The 24634-nt window shown below is 44.0% G+C and overlaps 1 protein-coding gene across 7 annotated transcripts in view; it reads left to right on the top strand.

The window, feature by feature from the left end:
- The window catches only part of LOC115197051 (ATP-binding cassette sub-family C member 8-like), a 126020-nt gene that overhangs the window by 613 nt on the left and 100773 nt on the right, over positions 1 to 24634 (top strand). For 5 of the 7 annotated variants that reach the window (XM_029758192.1, XM_029758197.1, XM_029758196.1 and 2 more), the window contains exons 1-4: positions 1277 to 1352; positions 13142 to 13304; positions 20034 to 20175; positions 20918 to 21039. In XM_029758192.1, coding sequence (XP_029614052.1) covers positions 1329 to 1352; positions 13142 to 13304; positions 20034 to 20175; positions 20918 to 21039 — 451 coding nt within the window. In that variant the 5' untranslated portion in view covers positions 1277 to 1328. Of the gene's footprint in view, positions 1 to 1276; positions 1353 to 12953; positions 13305 to 20033; positions 20176 to 20917; positions 21040 to 24634 lie in introns of those variants that run through there. The other 2 variants (XM_029758193.1, XM_029758195.1) reach the window with 2 other exon arrangements.

Genomic DNA, 24634 nt, shown 5'->3' with positions numbered 1-24634 from the left:
GTTGTCAACTAACGTGAAATTAACAAACAATGTCACCATGTCGTTGGATTTAAGTTGAAAGTTACAGAAAAAAATACGGACTTTTTTTTCCAAATCCAATCCGTTTTCCACATTACTTCAGCGTCATCACATATATTATTTTGGGTTGAAATGACGTACAAATAACGTTGATTCATTGCGTTTTTGCCCAGTGGATTATTTATTGTTTAAGTCAGAAAGTAATGGAAAAACGTGACCATCTTGCTAAAACTATGGGCCTATTAATGTCTCAGTAAGTAAATTTAAGCCAGAGCCAGGCATCCCTTTACATTCAGCACCTGGTAGTCCTCTGGCAAAATCAAATGCAAAAAATGACCCTAGGTCATTGTCCCAACGTCATCTTACTCTCTTCATCCTCCCACATCTCATGTTACCTTAGAGACCTGTCCCAGGTCCTATAATCTAAGTGGTACAATAGCCTACACAGCCAATCACCGGGGCAATAGGATATAAAAGGATTCCTTGCATATCCGTGGGAAGTAGGGGTGCTGAGGTTGCTGCAGCACCCCCTGAAAAATCACAAAAGTAGTGCACTGGGCCTTTACTAGTCCTGTATTAGTGGACAGATATCTGTAGCTCGGGTAACAACAACAAAAAAAGACATCTGAGCTGTCATGCCAAATAATGTTCCCCGTCTCCTTGTGGGCAAAAAGTGTGATATTTTTTGGTACAGTTGTGTCATTAATTTATTTTCACAGATTGTTTATTTTTGTACACTCACATGGCAATCAGACTAAAATACTGAATTATGGTGTGTGGTTGCTGTGTGGGTGGGAGGTTCTGCCTGTCACTTGTTCTCAACAGGCAGCCAGTCTTGGAAGGGGGACTTGAAGAGGGAGACTGCAAAATCCAGGCACTGCTGCTCTCTTTGTTCTGAGTGTTTGCAGTGCTAGTGTTTTAGTTAGTCTGTGTATCTCACATATTTTGTACCCAGTATGATAGAAAACCTTCTTAGCAGATCATGACAATAACAATAACAGTATATGAAATAAGGAATCAGGTGGATCCCCGTCGGGTGTTGGGCAGAAACTCTAGGTCCTGGAGAACAGGAGCAGAGTTAAAGGGAACAGGGTAGGAGACAGAGACGTAAACAAGCAAACACACAGGATACACTTTACTGTGAGAAAATGTGATGGATTATTACTGTGTTATAAATGGGAGATATGTACTTTTGGAAGGTATAGCCTACCTCAAGCTGGTCCCCCTCCGACTCAGAGCACAGCGAATCAGACTGATCCGAACTCACTGGTTCTGGTGGATGGGATACCTCCTGGGGTCTTGGACAGTCGATGGTCCTAAAGTCATTTAGAGAGGTAAATTGTAGAGGTACATTTTTATAAGCTCAGCCTAACTGCCATTTCTTGCTTTCTCAAATGTCAACCAAAGCTTAACATACTTTGTCTATTGGGCTTCACCGAAGTGTAGGGTGTCAGGGCTTTGTGGTCGACCGTCCAACTGGAGAAGATTGTGAGCTTCCATCGAGGTAGCCCTACGAAGACAGAAAAATATCAGTGTTAGGGAAACTAAAACTAGCTTCAGGTTATTTTGTGTGCAAATGCAAATAGTTCTGAGATTTTTTTTAATATTCACCTTAACAGATGGTGACCCAAGCTAGAAGCAAAAGAGCAGCAACGTTTCCCAGGTCTCACCTTCCTTTCATCCTTCTTCCAAACCAAGTAATTCGCCCGGATATCGTAGCACTTGGTCCCCTTCTTGATTCTGTTCCAGGAGCTGTCCTTCTGTTTCTCCTGCGCCTTGTCGATGTTCAGTCTCACCTTGATTGATAACAGGAATAAATACAATTTATATTTCATATTACAAATACATTTCTTACATATCTCTTGGAGGGCCAGAAAATATATGAACAGAGGACAATCATTTTTACCTGGTCAAAACCGTGCCTGAAGGTGGTCCTCGAAGGCGTTCTGATCTGGTTCGACAACTTCCACCACATCAGGTGGTGTTTCAGTGGTCTGAAAGTACGTTATTGTCACAATGGGTGGCTTGAGGAATCAGGAGAGGTGGAGTCAGGCGCAGGAGACAGATGATTCCGGGAATAAACTTTAATAAATATTCGCACGGAAAAATAACAAGAACGGAGTGCAGGGTGTGCAAAATAAAAGGCACCACCCTCTATAAAAGAAAACCAGGGACGCAGCCCAAATATAATTCCTCGAGAAGAAAAACACAAACCCTCATCAGCAACGTAACCCTGACAACAAACAATCCCGCACAACCCACAAACCTAACTAGCTAGCCTAAATACCCCTCCCCACTAACAACTAATACAAAACAGGTGCGTAACTAACCTAGACCTAACTAACAGAACGTGAAACATAGATCAGTGGCAGCTAGTAGGCCGGCGACGCCGAGCGCCACCCGGGCGAGGAGGGGCGCCACCCTCCTTAGGTGTCGTGACAGTTACAGGGGATACACGTGACTCCTGGGAAGTGCTGCGTCTACCAGGAGATTTATCGCACTATCGCCCCGTCGATGGGGTGGTAATTGAGTCGCCCTCTTCTTACAGAAGGCGAGAGCCAAATTGGCATATTCAGAGGGGATGTGCACGGTGGAGACCTGGTCTGGACTTTCCACCGTAGTAGCACCGACGGAAACCTGTAAACACCTCCCCGAGCACTTTCGTGACCACCCCTAGAAAGCCCTCAGTTGCTAGGCCCAGCACCACGGGAAATGCAGGAGAATCAATAAGGAAAAAACAAATTCTCTCCTTGTGACCCCCCTGCGTAACCATGCCCAGTGGAGCGGTGGCCTACCTAATTATCCCTGACCCTAATGGTCGACTATCTAGGGCGTGCACAGGGAAGGGCATATCCACAGGAACAAGGGGGATCCCTAAACTATGGGCAAATGATCTGTCAATAAAATTCCCAGCTGCACCTGAATCTACAAGCGCCTTATGCTGGGAATGCGGGGAAAACTCTGTGAGCAACAGGGGGCTCTGAGTGAGCCTGGTGCCGACTCACATGGGGTGACACGAGAGTGCCCTGCCTGCTGCCTCGACTCCCAGAGGAACCTCCTCAGCACCGACCAGCAGTGTGCCCTCTGCGGCCACAGATGGTACAGGGAACGGCCCCTCCTCCGGTCGCCCTAAGTGCAGCACCTCCCAGCTCCATGGGCGTCGGAGCGGAGGTGCTGGGGAATGGAACTGACAGGCCCTGATCCGGACGTCCGCGGGTAGCCAGCAGGGTATCCAGCCGGATGGAAAGGTCCACCAGCTGGTCAAACGTGAGAGTGGTGTCCCTGCAGGCCAACTCCCGACGGACGTCCTCACGCAGACTGCACCGGTAGTGATCGATCAGGGCCCTGTCGTTTCATCCCGCGCTGGCGGCCAGGGTCCGGAAGTCCAAGGCAAACTCCTGTGTGCTCCTCGTCCCCTGCCTCAGGTGGAACATACGTTCACCCACCGCTCTACCCTCAGGCGGGTGGTCGAAAACTGCCCGAAAGCGGCGGGTGAACTCCGCGTAATGGTCCAACAGCGCTTCTCCTTCCCCCCATACGGCGTTGGCCCACTCCAGGGCTTTCCCTGGGAGACAGGAGACGAGGGCGGACACGCTCTCACGTCCCGAAGGAGCCGGGTGGATGGTCACCAGGTAGAGTTCCAGCTGGAGTAGGAACCCCTGGCATCCGGGAGCCGTCCCATCATACTCCCTCGGGAGCGCGAGCCGAATCCCACTGGGACCGGGTGAAGGAGGGGTGAACAGTGGTGCCTGTTGTAGTGGTGCTGGTGGAGGCGCTGGAAGAACTCTTTCCTGTCTCCCATCAGGCCATCGTCTGCAGCACGCGATCCATGGCGGTGCCAAAACGTTGCAACATGGTCGCCTGCTGCTGGACGCACTCCTCGATCGCCAAAGGAGGGTTGTCTGCTCCTGCTGACTCCATTTTTGAGGTGCGGGATTCTGTAGTGGTGCAGAGTCAGGCGCAGGACAGCAGAGATGAGTAACACAAGTAACTTTACTGAAATATTCCAATAACATGTCGTAATACTGAGCCCACAATAACGGACCGAACATACATAAAACAATCACGCACAAAAACCATGGGGAAAACAGAGGGTTAAATAATGAACTGGTAATTGGGGAATTGAAACCAGGTGTGTAAAACAAAGACAAAACAATTGGAAAATGAAAAATGGATCGGCGATGGCTAGAAGGCCGGTGACGTCGACCGCTGAACGCCGCCCGAACAAGGAGAGGGACCGATTTCGGCGGAAGTTGTGACACAACGTCAATCTAAAAACAGCTTAAATTATTTCTTCCTATTTTAACTATTATATAAAGACAAATATATGGTAAAGAAAGTGTTCTCTTTTTGGTCCTCTGAAGCAGCAGGTTGTCACCATCAAATACCGTCCTTAGAGAGGAATCCACACTGCTTGCTCCCACCAACAGACGCCTGTGTAGCCAGGCGCCAATACCGCATTCAAAATAACTCGGAACTCCGAAATCTCTGACTTCAGTGCATACAAGACAACTAGGAACTCAGAAAAAAAACTATCTCCGACTGGCAAAAATCGTTTTGAACGGTCATCCAACTCGGAATTCCAACTCAGGAACTCGTGTCTCTTTCTAGAGCTCTGACTTTCCGACCTGAAGATCACTGATATCATGATTTGACCTCGTATTTTTCAGTTCCCAGTTGTCTTGAATGCACCATTGTAGCATTCCCCTGCTCAGATGTTGCAAGCATCAACCAGTGGTTGTTTGCCAAGTCATCGACTAACAGATTTGCCATAACCAGGCCCCCAATGTCTGGTCTGGAGCATAAAGTCATGAGCTCTACTGGTCGGCTACCTCGTAGCAACCTAGCGGTGCCATAAGCCCTGGTCTTCCCTAGAAAGCCTATGTATGATTGCCAGAACAGCCAAACTTTTTTTGTCAGCCATTTTGGGCTCTAAATTGTGCATATTTGCACTTTAAATTGTGCTTATTATGATCAAGTTCGATTCCCACAGTTAATTATTTTAAAGTTTGCTACAAATCGATATTTAATTAAATAGTGATCAAATATGACTACTACATTTGTCGATACACAGGACCACGTGCTGACACAGACAATTACGGACCAGCAGGTCAAACGTTTGGACACACAAAGTCAGCTAATTTCCACTACATTCATATGTTAAATAAAGGTTAAATAAAAAAAATCCATCTGATTCATACACTGACTGTAATGTTTTTATTTTAACCTGCCCTTATCTACACCAACTCATTCAAGGGGTTTTCTTCATTTTTACTATTTTCTACATTGTAGAATAACAGTGAAGACATCAAAACTATGAAATAACACATATGGAGTCATGTAGTAACCAAAAAAATGTAGTAACCAAAATACATTTTGGTTTTGAGATTCTTCAAAGTAGCCACCCTTTGCCTTGATGACGGCTTTGCACACTCTTGGCATTCTCTCAACCAGGTTCACCTGGAATGCTTTTCCAACAGTCTTGAAGGAGTTGCCACATATGCTGAGCACTTGTTGGCTGCTTTTCCTTCACTCTGCAGTCCAACTCATCCCAAATCATCTCAATTGGGTTAAGGTCGGGTGATTGTGGAGGCCAGGTCATCTGATGCAGCACTCCATCACTCTCCTTCTTGGTCAAATAGCCATTACACAGCCTGGAGGTGTGTTGGGTCATTGTCCTGTTGAAAATAAATGATAGTCCCACTAAGCGCAAACCAGATTGGGTGGCATATCACTGCAGAATGCTGTGGTAGCCATGCTAGTTAAGTATGCCTTGAATTCTAAATAAATCATTGAGTGTCACCAGCAAAGCACCATCACACCACCTCCATGCTTCAAGGTGGGAACCACACATGCGGAGATCATCTGTTCACCTACTCTGTGTCTGTAGGCTGATGATCTGAATTATACATGATGTGGACTGCATCATGTGGTGCACTTCTCTGAAGGACAGTGCTCTGCCCGACCCTAGAGTAGTGGTCAGTACTGTGCTGTGATGGGCCGGGTCTAGTAGTGCTGTGTTGTGATAGGCCGGGTCTAGTAGTGCTGTGTTGTGATGGGCCAGGTTTGGTCGTGCTGTCATGAGGGGGGGGGGGGGGGGTCTGGTCTGGTAAATCATTGCTATGTTTGTAGAGCTGTGCTGTAATAATCCGTGTCTGGCTTTTCTCTCCTGGGGATGGTGGGGCCTTTGCTGCTGGGGTGAAGTGTTGCATCCTTTAGGTCCTTAGCAAAGGTTCCGACACTGTCCTGATCAAGGTGTACATTATAGTATACAGTGCCTTCGCAAAGTATTCAGACCCCTTGACTTTTTCCACATTTTGTTACGTTACAGCCATATTCTGGATTAAATGGATTAAATAAAACATTTCCCTCAGCAATCTACACATAATTACCCATACTGACAAGGCGAAAACGGGTAGCGTCATGTCCAAGCAGACTCAATGCTGTAATCGCTGCCAACGGTGCTTCAACAAAGTACTGAGTAAAGAGTCTGAATGCTTACAGTGGTTCTTACTTTAAAAGTTGAGGCGAACTGCAGCACAGTTTGTGGGATGCCACAGAATTCTATGGCACATTATTTAAGTGTCCGCCATTGTTGCCAGAATGACGCAATTTACCACAATCTGCCACCATCTACCACAAACGGTCGCGGCATAAGCTCAAAACTTTTAAAGGAAGAACCACTGTATGTTAGCAAAAATTTGCAAAAATGTATAAACCTGTTTTTTTTTTTTTGTCATTATGTGGTATTGTTTGTAGATTGAGGGGGGGGAACGATTTAATCAATTTTAGATTTAAGGCTGTAACGTAACAAAATGTAGAAAAAAGTAAAGGGGTCTGAATACATTCCGAAGGCATTGTAAGTGTTCGCATGTCAGAGTGGAATGGTGAGCCATTATGACATTGAGCAGTGAGGCACAGTCCACAGTGATCTGCTTTATTTTGTCGATCAACTGTCCCGGGAAGTATTTTCTTGGTAGGAGGATGGACACAACTATATTGATTGTTGGGAACGCTCTGCCACTCTTCTCACTGCCCCAGATACATTTTCACCTTTGGCACGAATGTAATTTCTTGGGGATGTCAATCTTATACAGAAGTTATACACCTGGTGTCAAGGGAGTAATCTTTCCTGGACCAAGAACTTCCCATTTGAATTGATAAGGACTGCAGTTGTGGGTGGTTGTATGGGTGGAGCAAACTAGGAGGCTGATAGGTTGACCTGGGCTGGAGCAGACTGGTAGGCCGGTAGGTTCACCTGGGCTGGAGCAGACTGGGAGGCTGGTAGGCTGACCTGGGCTGGAGCAGACTGGTAGGCTGACCTGGGCTTGAGCAGACTGGGAGGCCGGTAGGTTCACCTGGGCTGGAGCAGACTGGGAGGCTGGTAGGCTGACCTGGGCTGGAGCAGACTGGTAGGCTGACCTGGGCTTGAGCAGACTGGGAGGCTGGTAGGTTCACCTGGGCTTGAGCAGACTGGGAGGCTGGTAGACTGACCTGGGCTGGAGCAGACTGGTAGGCTGACCTGGGCTTGAGCAGACTGGGAGACCGGTAGGTTCACCTGGGCTGGAGCAGACTGGGAGGCTGGTAGGCTGACCTGGGCTGGAGCAGACTGGTAGGCTGACCTGGGCTGGAGCAGACTGGGAGGCCGGTAGGTTCACCTGGGCTGGAGCAGACTGAGAGGCTGGTAGGTTCACCTGGGCTGGAGCAGACTGGGAGGCTGGTAGGCTGACCTGGGCTGGAGCAGACTGGTAGGCTGACCTGGGCTTGAGCAGACTGGGAGGCTGGTAGGTTCACCTGGGCTGGAGCAGACTGGGAGGCTGGTAGGCTGACCTGGGCTGGAGCAGACTGGTAGGCTGACCTGGGCTGGAGCAGACTGGGAGGCCGGTAGGTTCACCTGGGCTGGATTGGGAGGCCGGTAGGTTCACCTGGGCTGGAGCAGACTGGGAGGCCAGTAGGTTGACCTGGTGCAGTGTCATCAGGCTGTGTGGTGGATGCCATGCTGGTTATGCTGGTCTCAGGTTCTGCCTGTGTTGTACCAAGCTGGTGGACATGTTGTCTAGATGCAGAGGACATAATGACTAGCTGTTGGTTGAGGGTGTCAATGTACCTCTCTCTCTGCTCTAGCTTCTCTCTTGTTGTGCTCAGATGGTCTCTGAGGTCATCATTTGTCTGACTCAGTTTGTCCATTCTGCTTTCTAATTTAGCAATAGATGCTCTGCTCTCCTCCCTGAACTGTTTCATCTCTCCTTTTAGTTGCTGAACAGTGTCATCCTCTTGAAGCTTGTTCTCTCTGAGTTCTATGACCTCTGCTTCAACTAGGGAGAGGGTGTTGTGGAAACGTTGCATATTAGGTGTTCTTGGTGTTGTAGGCATGTCCTTGGCTCTGTCTGCTGCAGGTGAGGTAGGTAGAGTGACACAGAAAGCTTCTTGCTGTGTCACAGAGGCTGTTGGGGTCTGCTTTCCCATCAAACCTTTGAACATTTTCTTAGTTTTCCCCATCTAGATGTCTGGTGGGTAAACAATTTCCATTACAATGCTGGTGATGTTGACTACAATATTGCAATAGAAGCCTACCTTTTCCAAAACATCGTTGTTTCTTGCATTATTGTCCCCAGTGTCTTTAGAGAACTGTTTTACTTTGATATCCTTTGTCTTTTGTCTTTTTGTCTTTCTGTTGTGTTGTTAACTAGCTATGTTTTGTTAGCTAGCTTCTTTTAGGAGAGTCCCTAACAACTGGTAAACAATCCAGCTAGCTAAGCTAACTGCACCATTTTATAAAAATATACTTTTACACAAGCTCATCTTCATCGTTTGCTGCTTGTTTTGTCTCCCGTTCAGTCTTGCAGTTTTTCGTTTGTTTTTTCCAATGTACTTCACTCTAAAACCATGTAAATTTCGATATTTGTAGGAGTACATTTTTCCAGCAGCTGCTGCTCAATTTGGATCTCTCTCTATTATCCACCAGATCTCAATATTTTAAGTGAGAGAATGACTCAGAACGAACTGTTGTTTCCCAGTTGTAGAGCTCTCCCCTAGCTGCACAGGTAGGCTATCTATATCTCTCTCATGTTGTGTTGAACCATAGTAACCCAGAAGAAGAACTGCTAAACCTAGGTTACTCTCTTCTTCTGGAATTGGCAGGATACACCCATTGGGGTCAGATATTCTTCAAAAGGTCCTGATGAATGTTCAGAGACCTCTAGGTTCACAGCGAGTACAATAAATACATAGCAGTGGACTACTGTAAACAGCTGAGACGGTTGTCTGTCAGTGAGTAAGTCTGTCTGTCTCTTTGGCCACCTGGCCATTAGTCGTAATGCTTTAGTTCCGGTCCTGAAAGGCTGCCAATAGAGATTTGAAACCAATTACATACCTATGCACAACTGGAGCAGCTGAAAGGTAGGAAAGTCAGTCACTCAGTGGTCTCTTTAGCCACTGGTCAGTGATTTACTGAAGGTTACAAGAGCTTCCGACGTGACTTCCATTCTGGAACATTCCACATGAGAGGATCAAAATGTTCCTCTGAGCCGCTGTTAAAGCATCTGTTCTGCCTCTCCCCTTTAAATTCTGCCAGTTGACGTTTAAAACTCTCCCTGGGGAATATAATCCCACAATGGATGGTGGTAATCTCAAATTGAGGACACGACAGTTTAACACAGCTAAAGCTGGCCACACACGTGAATGCTGAGGAGAAATAAAAAAACACAAGTAGGTTGGAGATTGTTGATTGTTGCAGATCAGACCTAGGTTCAAATGCTCTTGAAATTATTTCAAATACTTTATCAGTGCTTGATTGAGCTTGCCTGTTGCTACGTAACGAATAGAAAAGTCAGAAAAGTCAAAACCCTGGCCACGTGACACTCCAGAGAGGCTAAAGAAAACGCTCAAATTCAACATGTCTGTTGCACATGTCAATAAAATGTATATAGAAAAGATAGAAAATATCTAAATTTAGTGTATATGTATTTAAAAGTTCTTCCTAGAGATGTTTGTGGAAGCTACTGGATATCTCCCTCATGCCAACTTATTCGTTCCCACGTGGGGAGGTATTTTGGTGCAGGACAGGAAGTGAGGGTACAGAGTTACAGATTTTGCATTCCCCTGGGGCCACGTTCAGTTTCAAAATGTTCTAGAACGTTGCAGATAGAAATCCCATGAATAGAGCTGACGTGATTCCTTCTACGTCGGAAAGGCATGTTTTGTTCTACATAGCATATTTCTATCTGCATGTTCCAAAACGTTGCATCCTGCTGAACACGGCGAGGGTGTCGAGGGAGGTATCAGGTATCGTGTCTAGATGACCAGCTGTGCATCTTCACTCTGTGCCCCTCCCTCCCTGCACCTCCCTCTGGCATCAGGGGTACGTTCAGTAGAGCGCGCTGTTTTTGAACGTTCAGCTAGAAATATGCTATGTGGAACCAACATGCCTGTCTGACATGTAGAATAAGGAATCGCGTCGGCTCTATTCATGGTATTTCTATTTGGAGCGTTCGAGAACGTTTTGCAATTGAACGCGGCCCAGTTGTCACCTCTCACCCCTGACACCTGAGCTGGGCATCGTCCAGATTACTGTATTTGATCTACACATCAATTATAAAAACACGTGTGAATTTACTCCGTGCATTCTGTACCTTGGGCTGATGACCTTCGTGAATGAGCGGAATGTCATTGGGATCCATAGAGTATAATCCTGATAACAAAACAGCATAACATACGGTATTCTTTTTTTTTTTAAGATGCCATTCATATTTTATGTTCCTGTGTTTTAGACAGTTGTCACGTCTACTCCCGCTCCCCCTCTCTGGCGCTCGTTTGTCGCCAGTTTGTTCATTATTACGCACACCTGCCACCATCGTTACGCACACCTGCGCTTCATCACCTTCCTGATTACCTCCCCTACAGTATATCTGTCAGTCCCTTTGGTTCTTTCCCCAGGCGATATTGATTCTGTTCCTGTGTTATATGTCTGTACGCTACTCGTGTTTCTTGTTTTGTTCCATGTTTCATTTATTATTAAATTCACTCCCGACTCCTAGCGTACTCGTTACAACAGTATATACAGTACCAGTCAAAAGTTTGGACACCTTCTCATTCAAGGGTTTTTCTTTATTTTTACTATTTTCTACATTGTAGAATAATAGTGGCGACATCAAAACTATGAAATAACACATATGGAATAATGTAGTAAGCAAAAAAGTATTCAACAAATCAAAATATATTTTAGATTCTTCAAAGTAGCCACCCTTTGCCTTGATGACAGCTTTGCACACTCTTGGCATTCTCTCAACCAGCTTCATAAGGTATACTTTTCCAACAGTCTTGAAGGAGTTCCCACATATGTTGAGCACTTGTTGGCTGCTTTTCCTTCACTCTGCGGTCCAACTCATCCCAAACCATCTCAATTTGGTTGAGGTCGGGTGATTGTGGAGGCCAGGTCATCTGATGCAGCACTCCATCACTCTCCTTCTTGGTCAACTAGCCCTTACACAGCCTGGAAGTGTGTTGGGTCATTGTCCTGTTGAAAATAAATGATAGTCCCACTAAGCGCAAACCAGATTGGGTGGCATATCACTGCAGAATGCTGTGGTAGCCATGCTAGTTAAGTATGCCTTGAATTCTAAATAAATCATTGAGTGTCACCAGCAAAGCACCATCACACCTCCTCCATGCTTCAAGGTGGGAACCACAAATGTGTAGATCATCTGTTCACCTACTCTGCGTCTCACAAAGACACGGCGGTTGGAACCAAAAATCTAAAATTAACTTTTAACATGGCAAAGCTGTCAAGGCAAAGGGGTGGCTACTTTAAAGAATCTCAAAAATAAAATATATTTTGATTTGTATAACACTTTTATTTGGTTGCTACATGATTCCATATGTGTTATTTCATAGTTTTGATGTCTTACAAATAAAGAAAAACCCTTGAATGAGTAGGTGTGTCCAAACTTTTGACTGGTACTGCATGTATGTGCCACTACAGCAACCTAGTTATTCTGTCACCATTGTGTTCTTTCTGTCCCTGAGTGCTTGAACACAGCTGAACACATGTAGAAAGCCAATGAATAAATGGAGGGATATCATTATGTAATTCCTGGAAATAATTGGGTTTGGGATTTTGCAAGCTTCCAGATGCTTCTCATGTAGTCTAACTCTCCTCTGTGACTTCAGCATTGGTACCTCTCGCTCTGTCTCTGTCTGTCTGTCTGTCTGTCTGTCTGTCTGTCTGTCTGTCTGTCTGTCTGTCTGTCTGTCTGTCTGTCTGTCTGTCTCGCTCTCTCTCTCTCTCTCTCTCTCTGTGTTTCTCTATTTCATTCATGTTCACCCCTCCTCTTCTTTGATTACCCCCCTCTCTCTTTCCTCTGTCTTGTTCACCCCTCACCTTTCTCTATCTCTCTCGCTCTCCCTCTCCTTCCAATTATCTCTCTCTCTCTCTCACTCCCTTTCTCCGTGCCACCTCTAGCAGGTCGTCTACTCTGTACGGACAAACTGTCTCACGTTCAACCTCCGTTGTCATCTTGCAAGGTTGACTTTGAAATCTCATTTACAGAGATAGGAATAGCAGGTGCACCGCAGAAGGACTCCGCTCTCGTGTGTGTATGTGTGTGTGTGTGTGTGTGTGTGTGTGAGGCGCCGGTGTGTATTTTGTGTCTTTGTGGTGTGTGTTCCAGAGGAGCTGTGCAGCGTTTTGCACGTTAGAGCGAACAGACAAAGCCGGCCTGGCAATCAGACATGGGTGTCAAGGATGTGTTTTGGAGACCGCAGGGGAACAGGATGCAGGAATTTGTTACCAGCGAGCTTTCTGCTGGCAATGCTGCTTCTTAGGAACTCGAAGAGTGCAGCTTTTTCCCTTTAACTGGACTGTAATTACCCTCCTCCTCTCTGTCCTTTCTTCTCCCTCTCCCTTCTTTCTCTCTGGATCTGGTATTGGGAGCCAGGATGTGAAAGACAGCAACTAAGAGAGTGGAGGTCACATTCTAACTCATCGAGACCTGCTGCTGGAAATACATCAGTGTCCTACAAAGAAACAACATGCTCTGAGAGATTCTCTCTCCTTTTTTCTTGTTGTCCTCCTCCTCCTCTTTTTCCCTTTTTTCCTCCTTTCCTGTGGTGAGTTCCTCCATAGAGTCCCGGTTCCAACATGTCCTTGGCGTTCTGTGGGAACGAGAACAACTCGTTGGCGTACAACGTGGACAGCGGCGTTCTCAACAACGGCTGCTTCCTGGACGCGCTCAACGTGGTGCCGCACATCTTCCTGCTCTTCATCACCTTCCCCATCCTCTTCATCGGTGAGTGTTACCACGAGGTGAGAGCCACACGGCCTCACCACACATACAGCAAGCACAAGGGCGGGAAAGTATGTTGACGGATGCACGCACGAACGCACACGCGCGCTCAAGCATAACTGTCCTATGGTAGCTCGTTACTGAGCCATTCACTCCGTTACTGGGTGCTTATGTTGCAATGAAATGATATGTAATCAGTGGTAATCAGTAATGGTGGTGGTGATGGTGTCAGCATATGCTAGAGGGAGTGTACCGAGCTGTATTTTTTTTGTTTTGTTTAAGTAACTATGCATTAATTCATTTTGCATAGGAATATATAGTCCACGGTACAGTTTATAATAAATGCCATTTAGCAGACGCTTTTTATCCAAAGTGACAAAGTGTGCATACATTTTACGTATTGGTGGCCCCGGGATTCGAACCCATAATCCTGGCTTTGCAAGCACCATCATCAACTAACTGAGCCATACATAAAGTATACAGTGTGTCCCCAATGATAAAACCATTAACATTCTAATGGGAACATGACCCTAGGTGAAGCATGGTGGTGGCGGGAGGCTGGTTGGGACATATTCCAAGAAACCCCTCGTTGTGGGAAGCATTTTTATTTTTGACAAACAAATGTGACCTTTCTGCTGGAATTTAGACCAAGTTAGCAGGAGCTGGAACCATAATCTACTGTAGGGTCGGGTTGCACATCCCTGCTCGCCTGCCAGTCTGTTCCACCTGGCTACCCCCTCCAATTCCACTGGTGTCATCATCACTGTGTGACCGGCCGGCCACCTCTGCGTCATCAATGTGTGACAAGTTCACTGTGTCCCCCGTCCCAGTTGTTAAAGTTATTGTATTGTGCTGTGACATTCTTCAGCTGTTATCATTCCTAGACCCATTTTGTGTCCCTGTGACTGCTGGTAAAGTGACTCTTACGTGCTTGGGTATGTGTCATCAGTGTGTGACTGACCAAGTCTGTGTCTCTGTGATACTGTTAGAGTGAGGCTACATTACATCTGAAATTCAACCCTATACCCTTTACAGTGCTCCACTGGCTCTGGAAAAAATACATGCATTCTACAGTTAATAGGCTACCATACCAGATTTACCTCAAAACTATTAAGGATAAACCCATTAGCTAGAAGGAAGATAAAAGATGGAGCTAGTACAAAGAGAGAGAGAGAGAAAGATATATATAAAGAGGGGGGAGATGAGAAAGAGCTTGAATGATTCATTGACGAGAGATAATTACGAGATCAAGGAAACATGTCGCTGGTTTCGGAGGATTCGAGCACTGTTAAGGATAACAAACCCAATCAACAAAACATAGCAAAGCCAAGTTGGCCAAGCGGTATCAACGATGGCATCAAACCATCCCCAAGCAACAGGGCGTGAGTGGAGAGGGGGTAGAGGTTTATGGGTATGGATGTTGACTTGTTGAAATCCATCAATGAAACGCTTGCCAAACTTGATATCTTGGTTATATTACGAGAGGACATCAATGCATTATGTGCCAGTCTAGAATTCAGCCAACGTCAGATTGATGATCTAAGGAAAGAGAACACGGAGCTGAAAGGTACTGTAGACTCTATTCATAGCAAGGTGGAGGTGGTACAAAGGGAGAACAAACAACATAAAATACCTTGCTTGATGTACAATGTCGATCAATGCGGGACAATCTAATCTTTTCAGGGATACCGGAGAATGACAACAGCAGAGGCTGTGAGGACACTGTCCGAGACTTTATGTCAACTCAACTGAAACTGCCCACTGATGTCGTGCGTAATGTCTCTTTCTCCAGAGTCCATAGAATGGGTAAGGCCTCTGGGAATAGGCCACTGGCTATTATTGCATGTTTTCAACATTTTCAGCAAAAGTAAATGGCGAGATTTTGGAATGAATGATCACTTCCCCACGAAGATCAATGAAAGGAGAAAAGAAACTGTATCCCATCATGAAGGAAAAGTGTTGCCTGAATCAACGAGTCTCTTTGGTGATGGATAAACTTTACAACAACGGGCAACTGTATCGGGACTCGAGAGTAACTCCCTGGCTATTTTAATTCAATGTTCAAATCTGAGTTTGTGTTTGTTGTAGTGTATCATGACAACTTCAACTATATTCAACTCTATTGATCTCACTTGACAAGGAAAGGGTTGCATATAGCTCAGGTTAATGTATGTAGCCTTCCTAACAAAATACATGAGTTTTTTTAACTTGGTCAACATAAATAATAGTCATATTTTAGCTAGCTGTAAATGATGGGCAAATGAACATTCATGGATATAGTCTACTTAGAAAAGTCAGGAATAGGAATGGTGCGGGTGTAGCACTGTACATTCAGAATCATATACCTTTTAAGAGGAGGGATGACCTTAATGTATGTCAAATAGAGGCTCAAGTACATCTCCCTCACTAGGCAGCCATATTGGTAGGATGTGTGTATAGACCTCCTAGCTCTAAGGTGTCCTATCTGGGTTTGACCAGGCCACAAATAGTAACAGAGATGTAATTATCTTGGGTGATTTTAATATAAATTGGAAGGATCATAATAATTCAAATATTACTTAATTAATGAGATATGCCGAGAGCTGGGGTTTGAAACAAATGCTTAATGATACTACTAGATCATCAATGAAGTTAGGTCACCGTTCGGCCATGTGCATTGATCTGATCTCCTGTAGTATACCATTGCAATGCTTAAAAGACAGATCAATGCCATTAATATTGTGACCCTAACCATGTTCATGGTTCCAAAGAAACCTTCAAGGATTGTGGTCAAGATCATTTTATATATATTTTTATATCATGAGCTTTTTCAAAATGATTTGGCTGCTGTACCCTGGGAGCTGATTTAAATCATGCTACAGAATGTTTTATTGATTTGCTCACTGAGGTAATGGACCATCATGCCCCAGTAAGAAAGAGTACAGTTGGGGATAGGACTTGGGTGAGGCTTTTTCTCAAAGAAATATGGCAAAAGTCTTAGCAGCCAAATCTAAACTACAAATTGATTAACAGAATAATAGAACACTGGGTAATTATGCAGTTAAATTAAATCATAAGAAAAAAATGTATTTTATTGATTGTAAAAAGGTATGGAATACAGTTAAGGGCTTACTTGGTACATCTATTTCAACATGCTCATCTAGTGTGGAGGTTGGCGGGAGAACAATAACAAAACCAAGTGATATTGCCAATCATTTTCCATATATATATATTTTTTTTTTACCAAGAACATTTATTTACTGAGCGATAGTGTAAATACCCATTCTTCCAAACAAGCTATTGTCCAATGGATTGATGATCATAATATGAGTGAAAAAAACTGCTCTTTTAGTCTGCAAATGGTGTCAGTAGACGAGGTGTTAAACCTATTGAAGTCATTACCCGATGGTAAATCTACAGGTTATGATCTTATGGACAATTTTTTACTTCGTTATGCTCCCCAGATTGCAGCTCCACTGAAATACATATTTAATTGGTCACTGGAAAAGGGGACATTTGCAAATGTATGGAAGCATGCTAAACTGTGTCCAATCCAAGACAGCAAAGAACCCATTACTCCTGCCAATAGTCGACAAATAAGTCTACTCCCTTCACTCAGTAGGATATTGGAGAGTATTATGAGTAGACAAATATGGGAGTAAATGGAAAATAATGATCTTATCACAGCCAATCAGCATGCTTATCGCAAAAAGCATTCCACTACCACTGCATTGGTTGACATGACTGACCAGTGGCTCCATGCTATTGATAGTGGTTGTGGGTGTACTATTTTTAGATTTTGCTGCAGCATTTGATTTAATGGATCATTAAATATTTTTTTTGAAGGAGGCAGCATTGAATTGGGTACAGTCATATCTAACTGACAGGAAACAGTCTACCTATATCAATGGGTCGTTTTCTTCCCCTCATGCGTTAAACTGTGGAATACCGCAGGGTAGCTGCCTTTGGCCACTTCTTTACTTAATATATACCAACGACCTTCATTAGGCCTCATCTGAAACTCAAGCTACTATATTTGCGGATGATACTACAATTTATACCGCAAGACAATCGGTTCAATAGGTACAGCAAGCTCTACAAGTAGATCTGGGAAATATCAAGGAGTGGGTTTGTCTGAACCAACTTGTTTCGAACACCAAGAAAACCAAGGTTTGTTGGTCTGTTCCACCAGGAAAAGGCCAACACAGCATGGGATACAATTAAGTATGGGGGGGAGTACAAATTGAGGAAGTGGCAGAAACCACACGACTAGGAGTGCAGCTAGACACCTGCTTATCATGGTCGTCTCAAATAAATCATCTATGTAAAAAAATTAAAAATAATCTATAGCATGGCATGATCAGAAGGATAGCTAAATATTTACCAGGAAAGATTCTTAAGCAAACAACCCAAACATTAATTGAGAGTCGGGTAAACTACTGTTCTGTGGTCTGGGGAAATGCATTAGCATGTTAAATTAGGAGGCTGCAGATTGCACAGAATAAAGCAGCAAGGACTGTTTTAAGGTGGAGATATGGTTATTCTGTTGTAGTTATGCTCAACAAGATAATTGAAAAAAAACATGCTTATTTTATTTCACAATGTACACCATTTAAAACGGCCAAACTCTGTTCACAACAGTATTCAGTTGGTAAGAGATAGACATTCAGTAAATACTAGGAATAGATTGTCCACCATCTATGTGTTATCCAGACAGAAAAGAGAAATAGGCAAAATAACATTTTGATTTAGAGCAATAAAGAAATGGAATAATTTTCCTGAGCAAACCAGAAATATTTCAATATATAAATTCAAACAGTACTTTAGAACCATTTAAATATAATAAATTGGAAGGTTGTGCAGGACAATGGTAGATGAAGGAATCTCTTTTTCAATCTCTTTTTAGACTGTTAGAGTATTTATCTGGTCAATATGTCAGTGTCAGCCTGTTTGTAACAGTGTTATTATGTGAAAATGTGATTGTATTAGAAATTGTGTTTTAATGTTTAAGGACTTTTGGATTAGTCCAAATGACGACTAAAAGAGAAAATCCTCCTCCTCTCTCTCCCTCTCACTCATTCATCCTCCCTGTCACTTTGAGCCTGTGGGAGAATCTCAATTGCATTTCCTTGATCCCTTTGCACCCTCTCATCTCCTCAAAACCAATTGGACGAGAAGGTCAGAGGGAAGGTGCCTAGTGACCCTGAGAGATTAATCTCCCGCTCAGCCATGGACGTCGTAATGTTTGCAGAGCTTCAGTTACACACACAGAATACTAATGTGTGTGTGTGTGTGTGTGTGTGTGTGTGTGTGTGTGTGTGTGTGTGTGTGTGTGTGTGTGTGTGTGTGTGTGTGTGTGCGTGCGCATGCATGCCAGCAGTGCTGACTGATTAACTTACCTCCCAACAGATATTATAATGTAATTAGTAGGGAGGTGTTGTTGGGAGCAGCAGTTGGATGCATTGCTAAGGAAACCCATCGCAATTTCATTATTATGTCAGTTTAATGATATAAGCATCAGGTCAGTTAGGACCAGGTGTTGTGTTTAATAACCCGGAGGTACAGCAAAATAAGCTGTTATGCTCCTTTTAAAAGCAGATGTAACTGACCGGCGGGTACTGCCTGGCTCAACACCACAGTAGCCCATTGAGCGAAAGTCCAAGGTGTTAGGTTTTAGTAGCTCACTGTAATAAAAATACTCCAACAACACCGGTGGTCTAGATGCCTTCTGAAGCAGGTTGTTTGACCGAAACGTTGGTAAATAAGATCCATTAAATGTCGGAAACATCTAGATCACCAATGTGCTGGAGTTTCTTTTTTTATCAAGCTACATTGTTCTCCGTGCACCTAGCAGCGCGTAAGGTTCGTGAGTAAATTTACTTCATAATCGCTTTTAAGAGCTAATTGGAATGGCGGTCTCGGGCCAGTAGCTTTTTGTTCTCTCTCTCTATCTAGACACGCCGAGCCGCAGGCCCCCGGAGGGTGACCCACCTCACAGTGAAGACCTTGACAGACTCGCCACTGACTCCCCTTTGATTACCTTGTAATCTAGTCCTACTCCTGTGACTCGCAGGGACAACTTTCTTGTTAGGCGCACAGTTTTATCAAGGTTGTACCGGGAGTCAGTGGAATTGATCCTATCTGTTGTTAAGCCAAGGTCATGAATTGTATATCCGGAGAAATACACCCGAAGGTGACTTTGTGTGTCCCCTCCATAGTCTCTACGGGAATCAATAGTCTGAATTGTCTTCCAGCGGAGGCTGCTGAGGGGAGGACGGCTCATAATAATGTCTGGTAAGGAGCGAATGGAATGGCATCGAACACATGGAACCCATGTTTCTGATGTATTTGACACTATTCCGCTCCAGCCATTACCACGAGCCCGTCCTCCCCAATTAAAGGTGCCACCAACCTCCTGGGATGTCTTCTTTTAGGCCGGTATTTTATCTGATCCGCGGTAGATCCACCTTATTGCACAATTGACAATTAAATGTACATTTTGATTGAGCCAACATATGTAGTGTTTACCATGAATGAGGTCGATGCGAACTCTGAAACATTGCCTTTAGAATGAGCATAGTTGAAAGAGCTTGATCGGATTGAATCCCGGCCGTAGACAAGTAAAATGTATTATATTATTGCGGATGCTTAGTTGGGAATTGACTCTCACCTGCCCAACAGAGCAGATAAATGTCACGCTGCTCTCTGAAGCTAACTTCCTGTGTCATTGTTGTGTTTGCTGTGTTCTGATAGGCTGGGGCAGCCAGAGCTCCAAGGTGCACATCCACCACAGCACCTGGCTGCACTTCCCTGGTCACAACCTGCGCTGGCTCCTCACCTTCGTCCTCCTCTTCGTCCTGGTCTGTGAGATCGCAGAGGGCGTCGTCTCCGATGGGTGAGTCTATTCCCCCTGCTCTTCCACTGGAATCATGCCCCATGTTTGACATCACCGACCCCCAGTACATTACAACGACCATACACCTCCATAACATTGAACAAGAGTGAATCTTTAGCAAAGCTAGCAGTGTCATCAGACTTCTCAACTCCTCTGCTCCTCTCAATGACTGCTTCTGCTGTAGACTGTACTCTTTTCATAATTGAAATCAATCAGAGCCATTCCTTTGCCTCTGTCTGTCTCTCTCTCTCTATCTCTCTTTCACTCTTTCTCTCGCTCTGTCTTTCTCTCTCATCTCGTCTTGTGTGTGTGTGTCTCTCTCTCTCTCTCTCTGGCTTTCACCTCTTTGCTTTCTCTTCTGTCCTTGTATGTTCTCCTCCTCTCACATTGATTGCCCACACGTGTCCCCTATAGTCCCCTACACATGATTACTGTAGGATTGCCTGTCGACGCTGAGAGCATCTCCTATGTGTTTGTGAATTGATTGGAAGAGCTCTCCTCATGCACTTTCACCCTAGAATACCATTCACTATAACACAATGTCTGCTTGCAGCTTTTATACGGCATTGAGTGTGTGTATAGAATGATTTTAACTTATCCATTTGGGATGTGTGTGTGTGTGTGTGTGCTCGTGTGTGTGCAGCTGTGCATATGTGTGTGTGTGTGTGTGTTTGCAGCTGTGCATGTTTGTGTGCATCTGTGTGTGCATTAAACCCCTTCTGTCCTGTGTGTGTTCTCCCAGGTTCACCCAGTCCCTCCACCTGCACCTGTACATGCCTGCAGGCCTGGCCTTCATGGCGGGGATCACCTCCATCATCTACTACCACAACATCGAGACCTCCAACTTCCCCAAGTTACTGCTAGGTATGGCTCCTTCATAGTTTTCCAAGCACTTTGCAGAGTGTGTGTATGCATACAGTGTGTTTGTGCGAGGGCGCGAGTGCACGTCCGTACCGTGCAAATTATGCCAGGATGGCCACCGCACTTCAGTGCACAGCTCACCTCGCTCTAATGTTAAACATCCAAGCCTCCAACTTCAACTGCTGAAGTCTGCCTCCCTGTAGCGCAAAGATGCCTCCGGCTGTAGAAGATGTCCCCAATTACTGTGCGTGTGAGAGCAACCTCTTGCTGGGCTTTACTGAATGGTGGATAAACCATGACTCACTTGCAGGCTTTCTGGCCCCTAGTGTCTTCTAAGCCCAAATCAATACAATTCAAATGTAAGGAAGTCTTTTGTACAGTATGGGGTTTTGTCTAAACCACAGGCATTAATAATGTCATGTTAAATCCAGATGCATGGTTCATTTATATTCAGATCTGATGGTTTTTTGCTCTAAAGCAGGGGTATTCAACTCTTACCCTACGAGGTCCGGAGCCTGCTGGTTTTCTGTTCTACCTGTTAATTAATTGCACACAGCTGGTCTCCCAGGTCTAAATCAGTCCCTGATTACAGGGAAACAAGTTTAAAAATGCAGTGGAGCTGGCTTCGAGGGTCAGAGTTGAGTTTGAGGACTCTAAAGGTTGTAGGCAATATCATTAAAGTGTAATTGCGTTATTCTGATTGGATGGATATCAATTCTACTGCAGTTCGAGGCAGAAACCAAAGTAATAGAATATTCAATGTGTGTCCGTCAAGCAGGAGTCAGAGATCTGCTTTGTGTAATGATTCTATTCTTGTGTATTCCATACCGATATTAGGTTGAAAGGGGATAGTTAAAAAAAAAAAAACGTTGTATTGTTGTTATCCTCATAAATCAGTTAGATTAAATAAGGCCATAAAATTCTATTTAATGTTGAACATATTGAATTTTTTTTTAAAGTGAGGCGAACGAGTTAAAAAATGCAATATCGACCTTGGTTCAGTAATCAAAAGATGTTTGCCTCTTGGGGAGGTTAAAATAGGTGTAGTTCAGCCATAACTCAAAATGAAGTTGTTGTGTCTCTTTACTGGAAGCGAATGAGGACTATAATCTTGCAATTTTTCAGTACAACTTTTTTTTATAAATAGAAATAAAGTGAAGAGGGGCACTAATTAATGACATTTTAAGTAGTGATACAAATGTCAGCTGAGAATATTAAGATGCACTGTACTTAAAAAGGATGCTTTCATGACATGGTACTATACCGATCCAGCGTCTATACACTGTAAAAACGTATTTAGGGACTTAGTAAATATTACCCTCCAAAATCTATGAGTTTCACATAAAAATGCAGGCTTCTGGTTCTGCTTCAATATTCAAATACCTTACTTCATTTTTTATGTGCTCAAAAAGCATGACTATTAAAAATTCTAATTAAGTGATAATGCCCGAGAAGCCGGTGTTTGGAGGATATATTGGCACAGGTATTGTTAGGCCCGAGATGAAGTGGAGGACCAGCATACCAGCCACAAAATGTGCTGGGGGAAAACATTTGTGCAAGGCCTATTCTGACTAGAGATGAGCAATGTCTTCATACTTGATCTTGGGAAACTCTAGGGAAGTGCTTGTCCAGCTCAGTAAAGCCTCAAACATAAATTATCCACAACAGTGAAATGAAATTCCAACTGTTAGAAAATAAAACTTGTTAGAAAATAATTTGAAATTGACAAGTTGAAACATAGCCTATAGATAATTAGCAGGCAGCGTGCCTTGGTTTGAGGGTATCGCGGGTAACTGTCCTGTTGCGTAACAATCACATTTTAGAACAGTGAGAACATTCTGACATCGTGCGCATGAAAAAACTCGCGCAGGGGTGACGGTTAGAGATATTTGGAGCTCACGAGTGAAACGGTTCATATTAAGCAGCTTGTTGCGCTTTGAGGTGTAATGGATCAGGATGAACGGATATCAAAACCGTCGGGCAAATTGACGTTGAAAGATGAGACCACCCATTCCCACCATCGATAAAGTCATACGCACAACATTGTAAAGAAAATCTAGTTGTTTCGAATAATTATTATTAAGTAACTGCTTCCACAGCCATTTTTTTTTTGTTTACAAAATGTTTTGGTCCCAGTGTTACCTGAACTTTTAGTTGGCCCAAACTTAGCTCAAACTTGAGAGAACTTTGGCAAAAACTCAGTCAATTGAAAATTATGTTTGCTCAACTTGTCTCATACTATAAATTATTATTTAGGATTCTTTTTTGTTGTTGTTGTAACAATTGGACCGAAAAGTAAGGCTGTGGAAGAAGTTAATTAATAATAATTAGTTGAAACAACTAGATTTATGGGTGTTTTTTAGTAAACCCTTAAAGGGAAATTTTACAATTATATCAACTTCTTATGCACCACCCCAACATCAACTTACACTGATGATCAAAAGTATGTGGACACCTGCTCTTTGAACATCTCATTCCAAAATCATGATCATTAAAATGGAGGTGGTCCCCCCTTTGCTGCTATAACAGCCTCCGCTCTTCTGGGAAGGCTTTCCACTAGATCTTGGAAAATTGCTGCAGGGACTTGCTTCCATTCAGCCATAAGAGCATTAGTGAGGTCGGGCACTGATGCTGGGCGATTAGACCTAGCTTGCAGTCAGTGTTCCAAATCATCCCAAATGTGTCCGATGGAGTTCTGTGCAAGCCAGTCAAGTTCTTCCAAATCGATCTCGACAAAACATTTCTGCATGGACCTTGCTTTGTGCACGGGGAATTGTCAGGCTGAAACAGGAAAGGGCCTTCACCAAACTGTTGCCACATAGTTGGGAGCACAGAATCGTCTAGAATGTCACTGTTTGCTGTAGCGTTAAGATTTCCCTTCAATGAAGGCCGAACCATGAAAAACAGCCCCAGACCATTATTCCTAACTTTACAGTTGGCACTATACTTTGGGGCAGATAGCGTTCTCCTGCCAGATGTTCAAGCGTCACTCCAGAGAACGTGTTTCCACTTTTTTACACGCTGCGTGCTTCAGCACTCGGCGGCCCCATTCTGTGAGCTTGTGTGGCGGCTAAGCCGTTGTTGCTCCTAGACGTTTCCACTTCACAATAACAGCACTTTCAATTGACCAGGGCAGTTCTAATAGGGCAGAAATTTGACGAACTGAGTTGTTGGAAAGGTGGCATGCAGTTGAAAGTCACTGAGCTCTTCAGTAAGGCCATTTTACTGCCAATATTTGTCTATGGAGATTGCATGGCTGCATGCTCAATTTTAAACACCTGTTAGCGACGGGTTTGGCTGATATAGCCAAATCCACTAATTTGAAGGGGTGTCCACATATTTTGTATATATAGTGTATATTAGAGTGATTTTGTCAAGAATCCAGTATATACGTAATATGTGGTGTGTATAAACAGTAACTAAAATGCAATGTACAGTAGTAGAAATAATAGAATGAGCTATGTCGATAATACAGAATAAATAAACAGTACAAAACCCCATAGCAAAATGGATAGAACTGCAGGAAATGAGCTTCTGGCCCTGAGTCCTGAATCTAAATAATATATACAAATGTGAATGTTGTGTATAGACCGTATGG

The sequence above is a fragment of the Salmo trutta genome, chromosome 7 (genome assembly GCF_901001165.1).
Source record: "Salmo trutta chromosome 7, fSalTru1.1, whole genome shotgun sequence".
In the NCBI taxonomy this organism is placed as follows: Eukaryota; Metazoa; Chordata; class Actinopteri; order Salmoniformes; family Salmonidae; genus Salmo; species Salmo trutta.
Note: the sequence above shows the minus strand (reverse complement) of the source record. Positions and strands in the feature narration are given on the sequence as shown.